We start from the raw sequence: 19001 nt of genomic DNA on the forward strand, positions 1-19001 counted from the left end.
CCCGGAAGTGTGACTTGACCCGGAAATTCAAACGTGTTTTTTTTACTTTATTGAACACCAATTTTAAACATCCACAAAGTTACATTACATCATTGTCTAAATTGATAGATGGAGAATAAAGATACATTGAACCAAGTCCAAAAATCAGGGAGGGGTTGGGGGGAATAAAATAACATGGTTGAAAAACGATTAGGAACAGCATACCAGTCACATGCCCCAGTATACTGACGGTTCAAAGGATCTTAACACAGGGAAATCAGGCTTTGCATTTACTATACCAACATTTAACATTACAATTAAATGGAGAACATCTGATCATTTATCTGTATTCACAGTTGAGATGATGGCAATTGCAACATCACTGCAGTGGATAGGAGAGATGCAAATCAAACAGATTATTCTTTGTTCAGATTCCTGTGCAGCAATAATATCACTTCAGTCATTTACATCCCATAGTAGACAGGATATTGTTAATCACATTTATGAAACACTAAGGAGGTTAAGGAGTAGAAATGTTGAGACTTTATTTATGTGGATACCAGCTCACATAGGAATTAAGGGAAATTAAATTGTAGACAAATTAACCAAGCAGTCTCTCAAACATGAGGAAATAATGGATATTGCACTCAGTAAATCTGAGGCAAAAGAAATAACAAAAAGGAATGTCTTCAAGGAGTGGCAACATAAGACACAGCAAACACAGGATGACACCTGTATGCATTCAAGCCATAACAGAGGCAGGACAGTCAAAAGGAGCACCAAGGATGAAGATGTATTACCAAGACTAAGATTAGGACACACAAGACTGAAAAAAAATTACATTTAGTAGGAACACATCCATCAGGATTATGTGAACACAGCCGGGTCGAAGAAACAGTAGAACATGTTTTTCAGCAATGCTTTTATACTATTTAAGACGAATTGAATTAATAAAGAGAATTTAACATTTTATTTTCTTTATTTTTCTTTGTAGGGGTAGATAATTCTGATCCACACTCCAATACAGTAGGTGGCGGTAATGCACCCATAAACCTGGTTGCCAACAGCCATTAAACTAACAACAGAAGAAGAAAAGCCCGCCGTTGGGATGAGATATTTGAAATTCAGGGCGAGCTGTTAATTCGATCAAATTATGGAGTCGTATCAGCATATATGCAAAAAAGCACATATGCAGTTTGAGTCTCCTGCCAAGGTGTTTGCTAAACTGAAGTCTAAGGTGAGCAAAGACAATCCGTCCGCAAATCAGGGGAGTTTTACAGGCAAGGACCCGCCTTATGGAGGAGTTTTTAAACCGCCCAGAACGAGATCAGAGAGCACTTGGATGACCGACCAATTTAAAGAGTATACATCTGTTGCTTATCGTGAAGAAGCGCAGGCATTAACTCTCTCTCCCATATCGAGTCCTAAGAAAACTTTCTGTTACTCGGACATCAGCAGCGAGCGTGTAGAGGAAGTGCCTCCTGGATTAGGACATGGGTGCACACCGAGAAGAAGGGCTTTCTTTGAGTCAACAGCTCTGGTGAACCGACCACCGAGCCACACCGAACCAGCTCAGATCAGAGACTCGGCTGGTTTTAATGGGTTCAGCAGGACTCCAGTAAAAAGCCACCCAGTGGAAAATGACTTTGTAAGCTATTCTCCCAATGACAAACGGATGCCTCCACCCTTAATGTTGTCCCCCACGAGAAATAGTTTGAGGAAGAGAAAATGGGAGACGCAGGAGTTTGACAAAATAGGTCAGTCACGACCAGAAAGGAAAACCTCCCGTGCTTTCAGTGCGGACAGTAGCACTTGCGTGGAGGATGTGGATAATGTTAGAGGATTCTATGCTGACCCAATTGGCATGGACCAGTTCACGCATGAACCTGTGGTATCAAACCCACAAAGTTCAGCAATGACACGTGAGACATTATTGCTGTTTTGTTTTAAGTCAAACTCTTCCCTAATAATCAAGGGAAAGGAATTGAATGATGTCTCTTTGTTGCCTTGAACAGGTTGCATAGTTTCTTTGAAAAGATGTCATCAAACATCTCCAGCCAAGATGTTCAATTCCATGAAGAAGAGGGCATCTAAAACAGAGCAGCAGGAAGTTAATAAAGTCTGCAGTACCAACAGGAATCTCTTTTGTCAGGGTGTGTGATATGAAGATTTAATAATTAAATCCTAACATGCATAATGTTTTAGCTATCATCTGTAGGCATAGTTCATTTTTAGATTTGCTCTGTGTCCTGTTTTGACTTGTTTTCTTATCCACAGCTAATTTCCCACAGTCCACAGACAGGCGTCCCTTTAAAGCTCTCAACATGGGTGAGATGGAGGACACTGTTTTCAGAGATGATCCTGAAAATCTGGTTGCTGTTAACCTTTCCAGTGAAGCCACTGAAGACAGCCAATCAGACACCCAATCAGCCACCCATCCGTCTGAGAACATCCCCGCCCCTGAACTGTCAGCACACCCTGTTCTGCATGAAGACCCCCTTGTGCTCAACTCCCCACGGATCTCAATACCTAAGAAAGAGGCTGTGTTCAGGCGAAATAATTGGATGCAGCACACAAAATTCCCATGTGTAAGTAATGAATGACATTTGTGAAAAATAAAATAATCTTATGCCAAATTCAGATCAACTCATAAACCAAGGTTTAAATTTCCAGGCACATTTTAGGACAAAATTAATGAATTGAAAGTGTCTTTCTTGAGGGTAATTTTGTTTCTAATAAAGCTTGTGTTTTCTTCTTTGGTAGGAGAGTGTGATTCATCTCAAAAAATGGTACCTGAGGAGAAGTCTCAATCGTCTGTTTCTTGGTGGAACCCACAGGTAATTGTTTTTGAGACTTCTTTATTAAAAAATTTAACTCAAGTTAATTGCAACACATTTTTTCTAATTTCTACTAGCTACTTTGAGACAGCTATGTTCATACTTTATATTTTGAATACTTTCTTTGTGGTTTAATATAAACATTAGCTTTGTTTTTACTTGTGTTTTCCACCCAGGGATGACAACGTACCCTGGAACACTAACGTGATTGTGGAACGGGTTTCTAACAATGTGGTGAAGACTACCTCCGGCAGCATTTACATTCTGCTCGGCAGAATGAACATGAATATTGACACTGGTAAGAGAGATTCTGTTCAGGTAGATCTTTTTTAAACTATTTTTACTTTGGCATAAAGACATTCAAAAATACATTATGAAATGCACATAAACATGTGAAAATCACAGCGTGGTATAATAGTATTTTTTTTATGTATCTGCAGGGTTTCCCAACTGGCTTTTGAACAAGTTTGCTCATGGGTTTCCTCCAGACTGGGATGTACTTTATGAGAAGTTACTGTCAGAGTCAAAAGAGTAAGAATATTCATTGCTGTTTTGTTCATGCCGTCACAGAAAAGAGATGTTATTGTGACGTTGAATCATTTAAGCATGCAAAATTAAACTTACAAATATGTATCTTAATTCTGATTTTTCAACAACCAATTTTGTTTTGTTATAGCGTCCCCAGCAGGGGCAAAGACAGGAAAAGTGAGAGGAGCCGCGTCTTTTCGCAGACTAATCCTGATGCATCAACTGTGAAGCGGCACAGGCAAAAGTCCTTAAATACACGTAAGTACAAGATGTGATGGAAACTTCTGAAGAAATGGAGATGAAACTCAGAGAGACACAGAGAGCTGGAACTTTGATGGCAAACACTGAAGGTTTATTATGAAGTGAACAGCCGGAGAACTCAAAAGACATTGGCTGCAGCCACGAGTTGACAGAGCGGTTGTCCGACCGATTCTGAAGATTTCTACTACGATGTCTTAACTAGTTCCGAATGGACAATCGACATTCTTCATTCGCCAGACTAAACAAAAATATGGATCCTACATCTAACTAAAGTTGACGCACATGGGAAAAGAATGTACACCAGGGAACCTACTTTCCAGATAAGAAGGGCTTCTAGATGTCCCTGAGCAATAACCTATCTCATGTCAGCTTGTGCTCGCTCATAGACTGCATCAACAAAGCGCCCAATCTGCCCCTCCTTAAGGGAGATAACAGCAACCCAAAGGCCAGAGAGACCGTGGGAAAAGAGACAGACGAAGGAGCAAATTATAACCCGGGTCAAAGTTAAACATCTAAGCAAAATATTCCCTAACAGAAGATTGAGCCGACAGATCAACATTGCTTCTCTAAAGCCACTAGCATGGCACATAAACATTATCGTTGATTTGTATGTGTGGTAGTGCATCTTTATAATAAGTATTTGAATACTATTGATATTGTACTTGAATACTTTTTAAAACTTTGTATGTGTTTCTCTTATTCTCCAGCGGATTCCCGTCCTCCCCCCTTGTCTGATGTTAAGGTGTCCCGAAGTGGCCGTGTGCTCAGAACACCTCTTGAGTATTGGAAGGGAGGGAGAGTTATCCTGGATGCAAATATGAACGTTACCATCCATGATTGTTATGAGACCACCATCTGCTTCCCTGTAAGCACCACAAATTGAACTCAGATGTTACATAATAAGCCAGAATATTGTCCGAATAAGTGATATTTCTGATTAATATTACCGTGTTTCATTTTTATATCCGACAGAATGTCACCACAACAGTTTCTACGAGCAAGTCACCGAAACCTGCCCGCGCGGCCAACAGTGAAGGTAAACATAACTTGGAGCTTTAGTTTTAGTCTACTGAAACTATTTCTGAGTTGCTTGCTGACAAACTGACTTTCATGCTTCCAGGCCATAAACAATGTGAACCAGCCAACATCAAAGAGGCATCAGTCCCACTGAGGCGGGTCAAAGCTCCTCCCTGCAGACACACCCGAGCAAAGGTTGAGCTTAATGAAAATCCCTCTTATTCCCTTGTAGACAGACTTACGCACCCTGAAAAGTGTTCTGGCACACCAACAATGTCCAGACGAAAGCGAAAAGCTGCAGAGAGAAACATTTTTATGGAGACCTCTCCTCAAAACCAACCTGAAAAGTCTTCAACACGGAGGTCAAAAAAGCAGGCGCCTGACACCATAAGGCCTTCGGTGGAAGTCTTTGGAAGCGAACGGGCTGTCCAAGGAGCCCCAGAATCATCAGGTGCAGAATCAGCATCTTCACAGGATAAGGTCGAAGGGAGAAAGAAGACAGAGAAGGTGCAAAGGAAGAGCAGCAGGAAAGCAAGCAAAGTTCTTCCAACAAGTGTGTCATCCATTTCTTCTTCTGAGGATCTTGGGAGGATAACCAGAGGAACCTGTACAAAACAGAAGCGGAGTAAATGCCCTAAGTCACTATCACCTCCAAAGCCTTTGCTTAAATTGAAAAAACCCAGCAAGAAAAAACCCACAGCAAAAGAAGGCAAGGCACCACATCTACCAGAGCAAGATGAAGAGCAGTGGACAGAGGCCGAGCTTATGAGACTTCAAGAGTACGTTTTGTAGTCTTACTGAGTGACAAAGTAGCATTTTGCAAAATTAGAAAGTCACATACCTCTGTGTCCTACCTTCACGTTTTTTAAAAATGTTTTTCAGGGCTGTGTCCTACTTTCCTAAGTACATGGCAGGGTACTGGGCAAAGGTGGCGAAAATGGTCAGGACACGTTCTGCAGAAGAGTGCCACTACCAGCACACATCACAGGCGACCTCCCAGACTCCAGAGAAGACAGCCAAGAAACAGAAGGGAGGAAAAAAGAAGAAGAAGGAGGAGGAAGAAGTGAAAGCAACAAAAGATCCAAGTAGAGAACGTTTTGATGTTTGGATGGCAGCTAATCTTGCATCTTATTTCATTTTGAAGAATAGTTGACATGATAAATGTGGAGATTTTTCAAACTATAATCCATGCCTAGTTACAGATCCGCCAGTGATATCTGCCAGAGCGGGAACCTTTAAGAGGAAGCAACAAGTGCGTCAGTTCCTTGAGGCCATGCCCAGAGAAGATGTGGAGGATGCTTTCAGCTCAGATTACATGCAAAGGAAACGTTTCGAGGTTAGTTCCTCTCTGTTTTTGTATTTTCATAAATATCATCATGATACAATACAAATGAGTGATAACTGTTCCCCTCATGACCTATCTTGATCCATAGGTTCCCTCAATGTGTCAGAGTGAAGAAGACTTCAATCTGTCTGAGATGGAGCCACTGAGCCCCACGTCGACAGTTTTCCCAGAAGTAAAGACTCCTCAATGTGTGAATATCACTCCTGGCATGATGGGCTCTCTCGACAGGTGAATAGCGTTGACTTCTGCCTGTCAGAACTGATCCCAGTACAATGTTTAACCTGCCTTTTTTTCTTGATTTTTAAGGACCAATAACGAGAAGTACGTCCATCAACTCCAGAAGAGGATGAAAAAAAATCAGTTTAACGTCTGCAAACAGGCTGCTTCTTCGAAGGTACTACTTTTTCGTAGTTAATTTAGGAGGTTCTTAATTACTCTAAGCGCTTGGATTTTAATATTTTATTACAAAAACATTTTCCATCCTTTTTTCTTTCAGACCTTCACACCAACGCCATCAGTTAAACGAACAATGAGAAGATGTGGTAACACAGGTAGGATTCCTGAAAAATGTGTGGGGTATAATAAAGTAGCCCTTTAGCTCATTTGAAGTTTATAATGCTGGAACTTTAAAAACACAGGTAGAGCTGTTGAACTTGATTTTCATTATGACAGCTGTTCATTTATTACACTGTGTATTGTGTATAAAGTGGATTCCAACTGTCCGATAAAAAGTCAATAAAAACTGTTAACAAATTTGAAAGTCGTTATATTTATACATGTAAGCTTGTAACACACACACTTTTGTCACTAGATACTGACAACTTTGTCGTCTGGGAGATGTTTCCTGGAAAAGATGCCGTGCTGCCTGATAGCGGAGAGGAAGAGGATTTTTACTTCTCACACGATTTCTGATTGCAGCTAAAACTTTTGTCTCCTCTTACAAATGTAAGAGTTTAATCATTATTGTGTTTTAACTTCGCTTGATGTTAGGTTTATAATGTTGAATATTTTTTTGAACCTTTTGAGCAACCTACAATTCAATAGAAAACACAGTTGGGAATTGCTTTATAATTTTTATTTGCAACATGCTGTCAAAACCAGACTTTTGCCACTGTACCTGTAAATATAGGGTTTCTCCTAGGCCCCAGATGGAGTTGTAACTATCCTTTTAATAAAGATTGAGGAATTTTACTTTTTTCATTTCTTTTTTTATGGGGGATCAATTATCTAGGAAAGTACTGCCAACCTTTTTGGCAAAAGAAACCTGCAAATGTAACCCCCTGACTTTAAGAAATAAAACACAGCATTTATTGTTACATCTGACTGCAGTGCAACTTCAATAAACATGATATACACATGTACTCATTTTATTAAAGGAGTTTAAATGGATTTTATAGACGTGTGTGAGAGTGAGTGTGTAATTCTCTCTGTCTGGGAGAGTCTGCTCTTGGCTTTCCGTGGCCTGAAGGAGATAGTACTTCATTGTCATTACACATGTGATGGTATAGTATTCAAATGGTAAAAGTATAAGATGTGAATAACATTTTTTTTAATGACAACATTCGGACTCTTCTCAAAATTTAAACTAATCTTTTTTTTTTATTATTTAAATGTTGACTTTTTTTCCTGAAGAGATCCAGAAGATCGTGTTGATTGTGTCGAACATATGTATATATTACTTAGGTTTTTTTTAGTACACCCCCTTTTTATATGTTCTTGTTTATATTTGCACTGTGGGACTGCGAGAAACGGTATTTCAATTTTCTGTATGTATAACACATATGGAAACTTTGACAATAAAGTGGACTTTTACTTTGACTTTTGAAGAAGGAATCCAGTAAATGTATGGTGGATCCCATTAAAACAAAAAACGATATTCTAATAATTAATGTTTGATATTTTCTTTATCCCTGTTTTGTTTTATGTACTGTTTTGTTGATTGATATTTAATATATTATAGTTTTAACTATTATAGTTTGTTTTGTATAACTTCCTAAACTAAAAAAAAAGGCAGCAGTCACGTGAAAGCCAGTCACGTGACTGCTGCCTCCATAACCGGCTGCTCAGCAGACACAACAGAAGAGTGTACACAACTAACCGAGGACACCATGACCACACTGTGAGTGCTTTGTAAATGTTCATAGTTGTGTATTTTCATTAAAGATAACTGGGAAATAAAACGGTCAGAAAGCGTTCACTGTTTACCGTGAATTGTGATTCGCTGCAGCTGGTATTTTTAGTTTTACTGGTTTAGCTGACCTAGATAGATAGCTGCCAGCTAACAAAGCAAGTTAAGATGTTCACATAATGTTGAGGCTACTATAAATAACGCGTTTTTCTGCTATCAATACAGAGTTAGAAATTCGTTTCGTATCTGCGTTTTGATAAATGCCTTTAATGTGACCTACAAACTATGCTGTGTTACATTGAGACTTTGTTTTATTGTACCCGTTGAGTACACACGGAAGCAAGGGTTTTGATACGTCCGTGCTTTATTAACGTGTCTTAAAAAGCTCTGCATGTTTACATTTTATTTGACAATGTTTGGTTTCTCCTTCCACCAGGCTGACCTTCTCCCTCCCCTTGTTGTTCAGCTCGTTGGTCTGGAGTGGCTATCTGGAATATGACCAAGATGTCTTGTGAGCAAATCCCCTTTAAGAGCCGTTTCCTTATTTAGGTGCAACTTATATAATCTAGTTTGTATTTCACCTTGTTTAAACTCTCTTTCTAAAATGTAGGAGTCTACCCTAATTAACATTTTTTCATGAATACAGACCTGTTTTGACAGCCCAATTCTGCAGCAAATATTCTTGTATACAAGAGGAAGGAGAACTGTTGAGGGAATTGCTATAATAATAGATGTGCCTAGTATGTGACTCTCACCTAAAGTCTGGCAAATCGGATATATATTGTACCACACTGAACAATGTTTGTCTCTAATACCTCTAAGTATCTTCTGATTATTATTGACTTTTTAAAAAACAACTTCTGAAGACCCCATGAACTGCAGGACAGAATGGTATAAATTAATCAACTGGGGGTTAATCACTTAACAGTCAACAGGTTTGTTAGCAGCTATTTATTTAGTTTCACACAATCAGGTAAAATGAAGCCATATTTATTAAGTAAAACGTTTTTTCAGGATACCAGACGACTGGAACCATGCTGGTCGGCTGGATCCCACAGAGGAGCTGGGGCTGACCTTTGCCCTAAAGCAGCAAAACACTGACTTGCTGGAGTCAATACTTGGACTGGTGTCAGATCCTGACTCAGGACTATATGGTAGGGCTCTGTCTGAAAATGATCAGTAGTCTTCAAGGACTAGCACCTAAAATAACCTCATAGACTGTCATTCTAGAAATGGAGTGACAGAGGCCTGTTTTGTCCTCCATAGGTAAATACCTCACCTTGGATGAAGTGTCCTCCGTCGTGCGGCCGTCTAAACTGACCCAGAAGGTGGTGCATCACTGGCTGCTGAGTCATGGGATTACAAGCTGCCTGACTGTACATACTGAGGACTTTTTACAGTGCAGCATGACTGCAGCGTAAGCATATCTTTTTTAGCAACATTTTGTTCTGCTTGCACAACGATATTTTTTACTTGCTCTTGAGACAGTTGAGACGCATACAGTTTCTTTTCCTGCTCAAGTTCCCTCTTTGTGTAAACCATGAAAAGGCTCATATCTCGTGAGACTGTTCCTCTTTCTGTGGTTATTGCTTAAAATCAAACTCACTGTTAGCTTCAAGATTTTAAAATCATACACCAACGTTATTTCATCTTTAGAAAATAACCATAAAAACCTATCCTGTGGCAATGTTTTACTTACTGGCAGCTGTTAGTCAATATAATGTTATATCAGTTTTGCCATTAAGTTTCCTAAAAAAGCTGGAAATGCATACCTTTGTCTAGAATTTGGTTGATTTGAAGACCTTTAACCTGTTATTGTTGTTGTTGTGTTATTCAGGGTTGCAGAGAAGCTGCTACCAGGTAGCAAGTTCCACCGTTACATCAGGGACGGCCACTCTGTGGTGAGGTCTTCAGCTCCATACTCTGTTCATGATGATGTTCACGAGCACCTGGACTTTGGTGAGAACCGTTTGAATAGCTTTTTAAAAGTTCAGCTTTCATCTGTTATTGCTGAATATTTAGACATAGGAACTGGACTTACATTTGTTTTTCCTGTCTCCACAGTTGGAGGGCTTCACCGTCTTCCTCCTAAAGGGCAAGACCTCAGCCAAGCCTCTTCAAACAGAGAGCTAAAGCAGTCTGAGGCAGGGGTGCACCTGGGAGTGACCCCTGCGATCTTGAGGACCCGCTATAACCTCACAGCAGCTGATGTTGGGACAGCTCACAACAACAGCCAGGCTGTAGCTCAGGTGTGACCATCTCGGACTACGTTTATTAATCAACATATGTGTGTTGTGTTGCTGTAGACAGTAGCTCAGACACTATAATCTCACCACAACTTGGTGTACTTTCTCACTTTAGCTAGCTGTTCTCTCTTTTAGTTCCTGGAGCAGTACTACAGCCCTGCAGACCTGGCGGAGTTCATGGGAATGTACGGCAGTAGCTTCAAGCATCTCTCTCAGGTGGACCGGGTTGTAGGCACTCAGGGAGCAGGAAAGGCTGGTATTGAGGCCAGTCTGGATGTAGAGTACATCATGAGCACAGGGGCTAACATCTCCACATGGGTCTTCACCAATCCAGGTCTGTAGAAGAGAGGGAGGCTTACTAGTTAGTGTGGTGAACTGAACGTAGAACTTAAGGTTAAGGTATTGCCTTTCAGTTGACTTTGATTTGAAATTGACAGGTCGGCACGAGTCCCAGGAGCCTTTTCTCCAGTGGATGGTTTTGCTCAGCAACATGTCTGACCTGCCCTGGGTTCACACCATCAGCTACGGAGATGATGAAGACAGCCTGTCTGCTGCGTACATGATGCGCATCAACACAGAGTTTATGAAGGCCGGCGTCAGGGGACTCTCTCTGCTCTTTGCTTCTGGTCAGTAAAGAGGAAGTATGCAAACAACTTCCACATGTACTTGTATCAAACACAGACACTCAACAAAATGAATGTCTCATTTTTGCCTCTCCTTTTATATGCATTGACTGAGAAGTCTCTCTTTTTTCTGGTTTTTTAATCATCTTTGTTCCCAGTTCTTTTTCTTTTTTTTCTTCACTTGAAACATGAATAAAGCATTTATTGTTTTAAATGAACACCCATGACATGTTGGCTCCAGGATGCAGGAAAACAGGTTTACATGTTACTTTTTGCCCATAGCTTTTCCACATTTTACAACACATCTGGAAATGCTGCCCGATCTCAGGAAGACATGCGTCATGATTACTTGCATCACCTTTACACTCACTGATCTTGTTTAACTCGCTTACATTCATCAATCTTTATCATGGCAATTTTGTTTGTTCAGGTGACAGTGGTGCAGGCTGCAGACATTTGGGTACAGAGAACTCCTTCAGGCCAAGCTTTCCTGCATCAAGGTAAAACGTTTCTGAAATAAAGTAGTTTATGCTTGACACTAGCATAGGCATAGCATGCTGGCGAGTTTCCTCAAAGCACCATATAAGTATTTTAGTACTCTTCAAAGACATAAAGATGTTTCATTTGAATTAACAAAGAATTAAGCTTGCACTCTAAGGTGGATACATCAATCCAAAAGCTATGCCATCAAAAATGACTTTGTCACGAAGCACTAACCTGTCCTGCTTCTTCTTTCAGTCCATACGTGACTACAGTAGGAGGAACCTCATTCAAAAACCCGTTTAAGGTCTCGTATGAAGTAACAGATTACATCAGTGGAGGAGGCTTCAGCAATGTCTTCAAGATGCCGGACTACCAGGTAATAATATCATGTCCTCAGCTCTGGTAATGCTCCATTATTGCAAGCTGTCATTAAATCTATATATTTGTGTTCCTGTAGGCTAGTGCGGTGGATGCGTACCTGAAAACTGTAGCAGCAACGCTTCCCCCTCAGGCATATTTCAACACCAGCGGCAGGGCCTATCCGGACATGGCCGCCCTGTCCGATAACTACTGGGTGGTCATCAACAGAGTACCCGTCCCCTGGGTGTCTGGGACCTCAGTAAGATTTGTCAAGCTTAGTTTTATACTTATTGAATAGAACAGAGAGATAAATGGTTGATTTAAAAAGCAGAGGAACGCAGTTGTACAAATAAAAATACAAGCTGAAAAAGAAATATAGTTAAATCAAACAAACACGTTTTTTAAATGTCACATTTAAAAAAGCATTCATTTTTAATTGCAGTATTTATTTCTCACTTTGTGCTTTCTTATTGCTTGACTTCTTGTTCAGGCGTCTACCCCTGTGGTCGGAGGCATGCTGTCCCTCATCAACGACCAGCGGCTGCTGCAGGGCCTGCCTGTCCTGGGCTTTCTCAACCCTCGCCTCTACCAGCTCAAAGGGAAAGCTATGTTTGATGTAAGTCAAGATATTTCGGTAGAAAAATGTTGCTTGTTCCCCATTGAAGCTTGTTTTATGAAGCTATTACACTTAGCCCTAATGGCCCCTTTTGGTACACATGCATCAGCAATTTATTGTAACTAAATTAAAGCTTTGCCATAAATTCTAACCTCCATCTAATTACTAATAGCATTGTTGTTGACAACGTTGGAAATGTGTTTATTCAGCTACAATTATTTTATAATAGTTCAATGTAGTGTTAAATATGTGATTTACACAACATAAGGATCACATTAGAAACACAATAAAATGCCTTCATTATGACCTCAATTACTGTGGCAAAAATAATGATAGGCTTCATGAAAGTAAAGACAGAAGTATTTTCGGCAGAACAGTAATATTGGCTTTTATTAGATTGTACAGATGTACATAATGAGGGCCCCTGAGGACCTTTGTTAAGTATTTCATCATATTTATAAGTGGAACTGCAAAATTGAAAACCTTACTTACTGAACAAAATAACTCTTATTTGCAGTTGAGCGTCACATTAAGTATGAAAAGAAACCAGACATTTGATATATTTAGGTCACTTTGCTATTGTAACATTAAAGCTGAAGGTTTGTATATTCAAAAAGAAAAGTAAATGGAAACCCTTTCCCATTTTGTACTCGTGTTTACTGAATGCTCTGCATCTGCAGGTGACTGAAGGCTGTCACCTGAGCTGTCTGGACGAACAGGTCCAGGGAAAAGGCTTCTGTGCTGCACCATCCTGGGACCCTGTCACAGGCTGGGGGACGCCCAACTACCCTGAACTGCTAGCTGCGCTGCTAGCTGAGTGAACATCCACAGTTCATGAGAAACCATAAAGGGGCGTCTGCTCTGGGAGCAGGTATTATACACACATCTACAGGCAGGACGCTGAAATGGAGGGAAAACTATGCCTATGCTTTGTTGTTTTGTTGAGTTCATATGAAGTTTAACACTGCAATATTCCAGCCTTCAGGGAAAGATTTTATTAGTCATCCTCACCTATTCATTAAAAGGTACTCTTTAGTAGACATCTTCTTTTTTCAAAAGGCTTGAAACTGTTTCCTTAAAATGTAATGGCAGGGATTGGATTTTTGGATTTTTAATATTACACTGCAAATTGCTTTTTTCTCCTGTTCACTGACCCAGATTTCTATTTGCCTTTTAAGTCCATGCAGCTAGATAAACAGAAGTGGGAAGTGTAGGTAAACTGGTTCCTATGCATAAGCAACATTAAACTGCTCACACCAGTTCACCTCCTAAATATACAGACAGGGCTTTTGTGAATAGGATTTTATTTTTTTAACTGTTAAACGTCAAAAAAGAATCTATACACCGGATGCAGTCATTTCGACTGATCAGGACACTGAGGCTACAATAAGTTCCAGGTTGGGTGTGTAGTAAGACTTAGTACAATACTGTTAGACTAATCGGCCCTCCTACCACTCTGCAGGGGACAGCCAGGTACAAATCATTTCATCCGGCAAAAAAAAAAGAATTATTTTTGCATGCATTAAAATATGAAATGGGAACATAGTGTGTTAAGATTTCCAGGACCTTTTTTTTACTTTAGGTGGTTGCCATTAGCTCTGCAGCAATGACCAAACCAAATGCACTGGAATATGTGGGTTAAAAGTGAGTTGATTATTGCACTTCTTTTAGTCTTTAAAGCATGTCAATCATCAAATCAGATGATGGAGTTAATGTGAGAAAGATTGAAATTGACTTTGAAATGTGAGTTGAATGTTCTGGGTTAACTTTAGTGTCGAGAAGCATCTTGAAAATGCATTCTTTTAAAAACAACCCAGTACAATTTAAAGTACATGGACATCAATTGCAAACAAATCTCCTAATTGCTGAATAATGTCGTGTTTATTTTGCAAAACTGACAAAAATCCTCGAACCTGTCTCTGAACAGGACAACAATATGTAATGGTACCACTGAACACCTGATTTCCCACTATCATCTCAAATGTTACCAATTGTTTCTGATTGACAGATTGTATGAGCCATTGTTAAACAATTTACCAGCTGCAGGATGCCACTTTTAAGTGTTTGAATTAAGTTTTAAGATGTGATAAATTGCAAATTGTGTATATGCAGTGTTTTGAAAAATACAACTAAATCTGAATTTATTTCACTTCCTTGTTTTTGTTCCTGCTTGTTACCAAACAAAGACATGTCAACTCTAGCACACAAACCATTTTGAACCGCTAAAATAACCTGAAATACTAATGACACATTTTTGTTGTTTGTTATTGATCTTCAAATGAACATTTATAACCGTAACGTTAATATGAAGATGAGAACCACCAACACAGTTAAGATAAGAGATCCAAAGTAGCTTCATTAGTCACAGATCCTGTGTCAGTCTAAATCACATTGCTTTCAGGCATAATACTATAGGCTGAGATTTGTTTGAGGACAAATGACACTTTTTGTTGGTAGTGCAAGGGGGGAAAACATTTAATCAGTGATCACTACTGAAAATCACATGGCTAGTATTTACATGATTCTGATATTGTGTTGTACAAAATAAAAATAAGCAGAGATCACTCATTCCTCCCTTGAAACACACTCACATGAAGGAGAAAGGGAGAGCTAAAACAAACTGTGAAACCCAAGAAGAGCTACGGGACCATCTAAATACATACATTACCACAGAGCTTATGTCACACAGTGTACAATATGCACACTTGGGGAAAGTACAAAATTGAAAATGTGTCATTGCTAAGGATCGATGCAAAGTTGACAAATGTATTGCAAAAACTTTTTAAACTGGCTGTGTTACGGTATAAATACGTTTTCAGGTGCAGATTCATGAATTAACATCTTCACAAGAAGAAAGCGTAAATTGTTCCATCCAGGTAGCATCAAAGTAGGGTAGGAGGCCTGAGGGGGGTTCTCACAAGTTCATCGATCTAACCTCCAAAAGTTTATCAAAAAGTTTGAGAAAAGGTCATTTCTCAAAAACCTTTCACCTAGGGGACTTCTTCTCTCACAACAAAGCAGGTAACGGGACATTAGTTTGCCAAAGAGCGAAGATGCGAGTCCTCCAGTGTTCGCTTGCGTCGCTGTCCGTTCACTGGTTGTTTTTGGCTTTGGCGTGTGTGAGGATGTGAGACTTCAGGTTGGTAGATTGAGCAAATTTTTTGTTGCAGCCATCAAAGGGGCACACATACGGGCGGTCTCCAGTGTGAATACGCACATGTGTGCGCAAGTTAAAGTCCAGAGAGAACCGCTTGCCACAGCCCTCGAATGTGCACTGCAGAAGAGAGGGATTGAGTTCACAGATTAGCTCTTTTTTTATTAACAGCAAGGTTTGTATATCATTTGCTTTTTCACAAAACCAGTTGAGCAAAGTTAGCATAGTGAAATCTTTCTTCTCTCCTCAAACTACAACTATGGAGCTTTCCCCAGAAGATAAAATGAGGTGACGCGCATATCGTAAAAAAGGAACTCACCTGGAAAGGTTTCTCTCCTGTGTGAACGAGTTGATGTCTTTTCAGTTTTGAACTCTCAACGAAGGCTTTGCCACACTCTGCACAGACGTGTACACGGGGCCCGTGGGTATGCAAGTGCTTTCTCATCGCCGAGTTGTCCCTGAACATCTTGGTACATCCCTGAGTGGAAGAAAAAACCAGATGAAGCAAATCACTCGGGACATATTCACTTTACAGAGTAGGCTTAGCAACAGTATCAAGTCATCTCTTCATACCATGCCTGTTCTTACTAATGTAATGTCAATAATAAAAGACATAAATAAACATACAGTAGAGCTGAGGAACAGTTTTTGTAGATTAACCCTCATGGTTTGCACAGTTTTGTATGTTCTAGTAATAAACAGGTCACTGCACTCACTTTGTGTGGACAGGCTATCGTCCTGGGTGCATCGTCTTCTTTTACTTTCCTCGGCTTCATTCTGAAAGAAATTACAATTTTAAAAGTGGTCATCAATATTATCACAGAACTATCCAGATTAATAAAGACCAGTATGTTAGTTTTTAAGATGTTTTCTCCCAAAGTGATACTTGTTTTCAAAGCCAGTACACAAAAATATATTACAATACACACAGCAGCACATAGTAACTGAACACACAAATAGCTAAATATGAATATAGACATTCTAACGTGCAGATATAGACTGTAAAAAAGAAAGTGTTTTGTGTTATAAAAAGAAATAACTCCTGGTTAAACTTTCACAAGTAATACACCTGGCTTGAAATACAGCTGAGCAGGATCACAGATTTGAATAATGTTCTGGTTGGCTCTCTGAATTTGACTACCGCCTGTGTGAACATCACATTACCACTTACCTTGCAAACTCTGCCAGCTGCTTGGGGTCTGAGAGGTCGATGCCTGGGATGCCTCCAGGGGGAAGCTTCTTTCCTGTCATGTATTCAGAGTAATCTGGTGGAGAGTTTTCACCCACGATTTGCTCCTCGTGATCTATGTCCTTCTTGTCATCTGAATGGAGGGGAACATAGGTGTTGATAATTTTAAAGAGAGGACCTTTTACAGGCCCACCACTCAAGACATTTCCTGTCCCTTTCTCTGTTGTCTATTTACTACTAATAGAAGCATATGACAGGAAATACAGGTTGGGCTCGAAGGTCTGTTGACACAGAGATATTCTCCAGATAAAGCCACCAAATGTGCTCTTCACAAAACGATGTGGAAAAAATGTGTTTTAAACTGTTGTTTTAGTGATAGAATTATTATTTTGTCATGCACGTACCTTCCTGCAAACCATCTCCCTTCACTGAATAGGCTGAAATTATCTAGGAACATTTTCACTGCAAAACTTTACAAAAATGTACACTTTTTAATTAAATTATTTTACAACTATCCGATTACAAAAAACGGGAGGTTCAATTTGTTAAATTAAATAAATGGGTCACTGATTAAAAAAAAGAAATAAACTGTAAATAGTATAACATTAGTGGTCATCTCAATCAAATAGCACTTATGATGGCTGACACAGCACTAGCAAACAGAGGGACTATTTTGGACACAAGATCAAGTTAGCGCGATTCATATGAACATATATGGTGAGATTAAAGCCTCGGAAGTGTAAAGTATGAGGGGTTCCTGAATGCACCACAGCTACAGATGAACTGAACTGCGCCACAGCGGCCTCGCGGAGCCAGCTGCACTCGCTCCCACTCTCGCCGCCATCTTCGTCGGCCAAATAAACGCCATTTTTTCGGGCCGCCATACTTTCTAGTCCGGGGAAATATGGCGGCGCCCATCGACACATAAAACATGGCTTCCCATAAAAACAAAAACATTTCGAATGGCTTATAACTGCCTCAGAGTGGAAAAATAGTTCGTACTTTAGCGGAGGACAAGGCCCAAGCCGGGCCGAATCACACGGCACACTGGCTGAGAACAAAGCGTGGAGCCAACAAGAAATATTTCACTCAGGAGTCTGAACTTACCCGATGCCCACATAGTCACTGAAAACTCCCCCTCCAAAGTCTTTATCTGCACTTGCTTCTGTTCCCATTTTCTGCCCATTTCTCCCCCGCTTAGATAGCTCTTTTTGCCAGCTTTCTTTCCGCTTCCAGCCCTCTTCATCCGGCCTGTGGACGAGCTTCTCCCGGCTACAGTAACCAGAGTCTGTTCGATATAGTCCTCCTCCACGGCGGGTACTGGGATGAGGATTTGGTCCTCAAATCCGTCATCCGTGTGCAATTCCGAGTCCTCATCGCCCACTACTTCCTCTCTTGTTTGCACCAGAATAACCTCTTGGTGAGAGTGAATTGAGTGTGGATCGTCCGTGTCAAGCGGCTGTAAGGCGATCATAGGCTGGTGCTCTTCGTCGTCTCCTACAACTGTGGTCTCGATTGTCTCTACTTCGATTTCATGCAGTTCCACTATTTCTGCCGGCATATCTGACCCGTCCGCTTCAATGTACAGGGTATCCCCCGAAGCCATGGTTAATTTTGTATTTCCTCCTGCTGTTATGCTATTTTATGCACTCTCTTTACCCTCCTGACTACACACAATCTTACTCCTTCCTCTCCGAAAACAACTCTACACTAGTGTACTCTCGTCGCCACAATGCTCCACTTTCGAGATCTCGCGTGATTTGGTTTAAAACGGTCCCGTTCAAAAGTGGCACTTGCACATTTAAATGCCTACAAATCGTGCTCATAAAGTTATTGACTTGAATGTAAATGTATGTTATCAAGTTTGTTCAGGAAATATTTAAATGTTGTAATGATCGTATTAATCATCACAGTTAATAACATATACATATATAACCATACAATAATAATAATAATAATAATAATAATAATAATAATAATAATAATAATAATAATAATAATAATAATATCTCGGACAACACAAGCTTATGAGGCCACACTGTCATAGCTGAGTCTTGGTGGTTTTTATTTCAACTTAGATTAAATGTTTCTATTTTATTTGTAAAAGTAGAAGTACCATAGTGTTTATCAAAGCTGGTAAAGGTGCCGCTAGTTCTAATTACTTTTTATACTGCAGACTAGCTTGTGAATTTATTCCATGTGTAACTAAAATATGTATTAAGTGTTTATTATATT

General features: G+C 39.9%; 3 protein-coding genes across 4 annotated transcripts; 2 read left to right on the plus strand and 1 right to left on the minus strand.

Moving 5' to 3' along the window:
• Positions 1 to 1051: 1051 nt before the first annotated feature.
• On the plus strand, positions 1052 to 7356 carry mis18bp1 (MIS18 binding protein 1). Of its 2 annotated transcripts, none has more exons than XM_063909675.1 (16): positions 1052 to 1901; positions 1995 to 2132; positions 2257 to 2567; positions 2743 to 2816; positions 2993 to 3114; positions 3257 to 3347; positions 3493 to 3602; positions 4313 to 4470; positions 4578 to 4641; positions 4726 to 5401; positions 5505 to 5707; positions 5825 to 5958; positions 6056 to 6195; positions 6274 to 6361; positions 6464 to 6518; positions 6779 to 7356. In XM_063909675.1, exons 1-16 carry the CDS (start codon positions 1133 to 1135, stop codon positions 6877 to 6879), a joined length of 3234 nt encoding a protein of 1077 aa, XP_063765745.1. In that variant the 5' UTR covers positions 1052 to 1132; the 3' UTR covers positions 6880 to 7356. The 2 variants fall into 2 exon arrangements, with proteins under 2 accessions (XP_063765745.1, XP_063765744.1); XM_063909674.1 differs by having other exon boundaries at positions 1053 to 1901; positions 5819 to 5958.
• Positions 7357 to 7932: 576 nt separating this feature from the next.
• On the plus strand, positions 7933 to 14572 carry tpp1 (tripeptidyl peptidase I). Its single transcript, XM_063908259.1, has 13 exons — positions 7933 to 8086; positions 8532 to 8606; positions 9110 to 9249; positions 9362 to 9512; positions 9933 to 10054; positions 10160 to 10344; positions 10477 to 10675; positions 10779 to 10967; positions 11395 to 11464; positions 11703 to 11823; positions 11905 to 12066; positions 12298 to 12423; positions 13104 to 14572. Exons 1-13 carry the CDS (start codon positions 8076 to 8078, stop codon positions 13242 to 13244), a joined length of 1692 nt encoding a protein of 563 aa, XP_063764329.1. The 5' UTR covers positions 7933 to 8075; the 3' UTR covers positions 13245 to 14572.
• On the minus strand, positions 14286 to 18499 carry yy1a (YY1 transcription factor a). The gene is made up of 5 exons (XM_063908260.1): positions 17874 to 18499; positions 16749 to 16899; positions 16294 to 16354; positions 15897 to 16055; positions 14286 to 15697 (listed from the first exon to the last, which is right to left on the minus strand). The coding sequence occupies exons 1-5, from the start codon at positions 18370 to 18372 to the stop codon at positions 15515 to 15517; spliced, it is 1053 nt and encodes a 350-aa protein (XP_063764330.1). The 5' UTR covers positions 18373 to 18499; the 3' UTR covers positions 14286 to 15514.
• Positions 18500 to 19001: the final 502 nt, after the last annotated feature.

The sequence above is a fragment of the Eleginops maclovinus genome, chromosome 19 (genome assembly GCF_036324505.1).
Source record: "Eleginops maclovinus isolate JMC-PN-2008 ecotype Puerto Natales chromosome 19, JC_Emac_rtc_rv5, whole genome shotgun sequence".
NCBI classification, from domain to species: domain Eukaryota; kingdom Metazoa; phylum Chordata; class Actinopteri; order Perciformes; family Eleginopidae; genus Eleginops; species Eleginops maclovinus.